Source organism: Schistocerca piceifrons, chromosome 8 (genome assembly GCF_021461385.2).
Source record: "Schistocerca piceifrons isolate TAMUIC-IGC-003096 chromosome 8, iqSchPice1.1, whole genome shotgun sequence".
NCBI classification, from domain to species: Eukaryota; Metazoa; Arthropoda; class Insecta; order Orthoptera; family Acrididae; genus Schistocerca; species Schistocerca piceifrons.
Genome location: NC_060145.1, coordinates 486,935,761 through 486,939,954, shown reverse-complemented (window position 1 = coordinate 486,939,954; position 4,194 = coordinate 486,935,761). Strand labels below are relative to the sequence as shown.

The 4,194-nt window shown below is 38.4% G+C and overlaps 1 protein-coding gene across 1 annotated transcript in view; it reads left to right on the top strand.

Moving 5' to 3' along the window:
- The first annotated feature begins 1,421 nt into the window (after positions 1-1,421).
- Positions 1,422-4,194, top strand: part of LOC124711738 (NADH dehydrogenase [ubiquinone] 1 alpha subcomplex subunit 5) — a 13,983-nt gene continuing 11,210 nt past the window's right edge. Inside the window, exons 1-2 of the mRNA XM_047241949.1 lie at positions 1,422-1,582; positions 1,764-1,925. Of these exons, the coding sequence (XP_047097905.1) occupies positions 1,559-1,582; positions 1,764-1,925 (186 nt within the window). The 5' untranslated portion in view covers positions 1,422-1,558. The remainder of the gene's footprint in view (positions 1,583-1,763; positions 1,926-4,194) is intronic.

Here is a 4,194-nt window from a genome sequence, read left to right as displayed (position 1 = left end):
TAACTGTTCAATCAATGTATTTATGGTCAGAGGTGCATGTCAATGACCTGAGAGCCACAAGAACAATTCTGACACCTATAAAATAACAAAATTTTTGCACGCCTGCAGAATTGAGCGTGTGTGACCCCTGGTTGAATGAGGTCAAGACAGCATGTAGGATTTTTTAATTTTTGTTTGGCAAAGCTGTCAGGGTCCAGTACGTTCTTTTCAAAGACCCAGTTAGACTGTCATAATTTCTTATGCTCTGTGTCACACTAACCTCTTTATTGAAGTGTGACACTTCCCATGAAGTAGTTTTTGGAAAACGGGGAGGTAGTGAGAGGTGGCACACCACTCTCTCACTTTAACAACACTGTCAGTCAGATTAATATTCATATTTTAGATCATGATCTCAGTGTTCCCCAGTACTACATTTGGTATGTGTGGTTTATGACCTTTTCACATGAGCAAATTGTGGGCAGAATGCTCTTATAATTGCATGTGTAACCTGTAGGCAACTTGTACCTGAGAGCCGCAGTCGAGGCGACAGAGATGGATTGCAGGCCATAAATGCTGAGTGCAGCAAGCTCGCTGTGTGAGTGATTTTGGGAAGCAGCGCTCTGTGGATTTTACCTGCAGAGGGACCTCTAGCTGTAGCACTCCCCTCTTTCCATTTAGTGTCAGAGCAGGAGGGTGCTCACTCGCAAAACATTTTACCTGAGCCAGGTTAACACAAAATTAAAGCCAAAGGAAGAACATCAATAAAACCTACTACTGACTGTCTTGTTGAGATGAAATTTTTTCTGTGAAGCAGCTTCTCTTTCGTGTATTTTGTAACAGTTTGGCAGAATCGTTAGAAATATTAATAATACCATTTCACGTAACTTTTTGTCAGCTGTATTACTGAAAGATCCTGACAAGTAATCGCCTATACAGGCGACTAACATATTTCTTGGTCGCACTGACACAGTTCACTTCTTACTTGCGACTTATGACAGTATAACATCGCGGAAGAAGCAAAAATCGCAGAGCATTGGTGTCGTGCGGATAGATACAAGTTGTAAATTCGTTAACTGCGATTCTCAAGTGCGACAATCGCAGTGAAAAATCACTGATATCGGAAAATCGCAGATTAGCCCATTCCTAGGCGGGAGGTATGAAATATAAAGGAAAAAAGAAAGAATACGCACTCGTCTCAACTCCATGCACTCATTTAGGTTTCTCGATCTGTCGATCTGTGTCGACGATTTGTTGCCACAGGTCAGTAAGTGACTGTGCAAACCACAATGTGTAAAATTTCTAATTCTTTGTATTATTATAATCGTACTTTGAACCTATGTGGCTGTTCGGCTGCAATAATTGTACTATTTTTAAAAATTCACGCCATAGGTTTTCCTCCTCTATGGATGGAGGATGAAGATCACTGGCTGGGAGGGACTACGCAAGATCTTTGAAACCAGGCTACAACTTTTGTTCGAATAACGTGTTCGAGCAAAAAGTGAGCAATTTTGTCGTCTGCTGATATGTTATGAACTTATATGTAATGTGTTAAGATCTTCAGCAAGTGATAAGTCGAAAAATGGCTTCAGGACCACTGAAAAAGGTGCGGTAACTACATTAAAAAGTTATATTGCGTGTTTAAAATGCTAATAAAATAGGAATGCATCAGGAAATCTTCATATTAATCGTATAATTATAGTTTAAGCTTAGGAGGCGCACATGCGAATAACTACGTTCGAATTAGTGTTTTATTTCTTGCAGAATACAATTATATTTTCTTACAGGCAACAGGGTTGACTGGGTTGGCAGTTGCCATAAATCCGCATCACACCCTTAGCGTCCTTTACGGTAAGATACTTAGGGCTCTGCAGAAAATGCCTGAAGACGCCGCGTATAGAAAGTACACACAAGAAATAGTCATGGAACGAGCACGCATCGTAAAGACAGTAAGATATTTTTTAATATTGTGATACACTAATGCAATTATGTCCTCTATTCTGTATTCTTCAAACTGTTTGCCCTGTGTTAAATGGTATTGCACGTTATGAACTTTTATTTCTTATTCATTCATCCATAGAAAAATTTCTTGTCATTTAAATTGTTTATTCTCATAATCTAACTTGTATCCAGATATTAATTATAAGTCGTGGCAAAATTCTATGCTTGACGTCGCCCACAAAACAAATATCACTTACATGCGAAACAGAATCTGTATGTACAAACGGCACCCCTAATAAATATAAAACACAAACTTTTTCAATTTCTTAGTAATTTATAATTAATGTTTACAATGATGGAAGAGACCAGCGTGACGTGAAGAGAGAACATAAAAGTCCACAATTTCAAATAAGCAGGAATGCTGCATATTTGATTGGTGTTTGCTGATTAATATAATGGCATTATTGATACCATCACAGTCATCCAGTCTTTTTATTTAAGCTAATCTAATGCAGTTGAGATACATTAGATTCTTTCTGATGAATTTCACCATCTTCAAAGGGTAAAACAGTTTCTTCTATATAGGGCAATTTCATTCTTGAGTAAATTAGTCTATTGCTTGTCCTTGATCAGGTAGTTCTGGCCTTGTAGCCATGGTTAGGTGATACCTATGAAACATTCAACATACAGTATAGTTACATATACATACATTCCAGAGGGTACCTAGATGGAATGATATAGATATGTTTGTTATTCTTCTTCTACCAATAGCATGTGGAGTGCAGAAAGAATGATTACTTAAATGCATGTGTGGTGCTTCTTCTACCAATGGCGTGTGGAGTGCAGAAAGAATGACTTCATAAATGCCTGTGGGGGGGGGGGGGGGCAGGGTGTTTGTTTTTTTTTGTGTGTGTGCACTGTCACAAGAAAAGCTCTAGATTCTTTGCATAGTACTGTTTCTAGAAGTTTTTGAAAGTAGGCTTTTTGGGGTAGTAAAGGAAACAAAAGAAAAATTCGGAGTAGGTATTAAAATACATGGAGAAGAAGTAAAAAATTTGAGGTTTGCCGATGACATTGTAATTCTGTCAGAGACAGCAAAGGACTTGGAAGAGCAGTTGAACGGAATGGACAGTGTCTTGAAAGGAGGATATAAGATGAACATCAACAAAAGCAAAACGAGGATAATGGAATGTAGTCGAATTAAATCGGGTGATGCTGAGGGGATTAGATTAGGAAATGAGACACTTAAAGTAGTAAAGGAGTTTTGCTATTTGGGGAGCAAAATAACTGATGATGGTCGAAGTAGAGAAGATATAAAATGTAGACTGGCAATGGCAAGGAAAGCGTTTCTGAAGAAGAAAAATTTGTTAACATCGAGTATAGATTTAAGTGTCAGGAAGTCGTTTCTGAAAGTATTTGTATGGAGTGTAGCCATGTATGGAAGTGAAACATGGACGATAACCAGTTTGGACAAGAAGAGAATAGAAGCTTTCGAAATGTGGTGCTACAGAAGAATGCTGAAGATAAGGTGGCTAGATCATGTAACTAATGAGGTGGTATTGAATAGGATTGGGGAGAAGAGAAGTTTGTGGCACAACTTGACTAGAAGAAGGGATCAAATGGGTAGGACATGTTTTGAGGCATCAAGGGATCACAAATTTAGCATTGGAGGGCAGCGTGGAGGGTAAAAATCGTAGAGGGAGACCAAGAGATGAATACACTAAGCAGATTCAGAAGGATGTAGGTTGCAGTAAGTACTGGGAGATGAAGAAGCTTGCACAGGATATAGTAGCATGGAGAGCTGCATCAAACCAGTCTCAGGACTGAAGACCACAACAACAACAATACATTATCTTAAGGAGTCAACTGATTAACTTTTTCAACATTTTGCTCCTTGTGAGTCATACTTGTGACCATTCATTTTGCCCTCCTATGCAAACATTCAGTATCCCCCTGTTAGTCCTATGTGCTATGTGCTATGGGATCTCACATACCATCATTAATATTTTTAGGTGGGTTCCTTAAGTGGTTTGTAGACTTTTCCCATTATCTTACGTATAAACTGAAGTCTGCCACATTGTTACCTATAATTGAGCGTATTTGATCACTCCATTTCCCATCCCAACAAATTATTACACCCAGTTATTTGTATTGGTTGACTGATTCCAATTGTAACCTGTTGATGTTGTTGTCATAGTATACTACTATTCTGTGCTGTGAAGAGCACAATTTTACATTTCTGAACATTTAGAATAAGTTGCCAAACTTCACACTAAT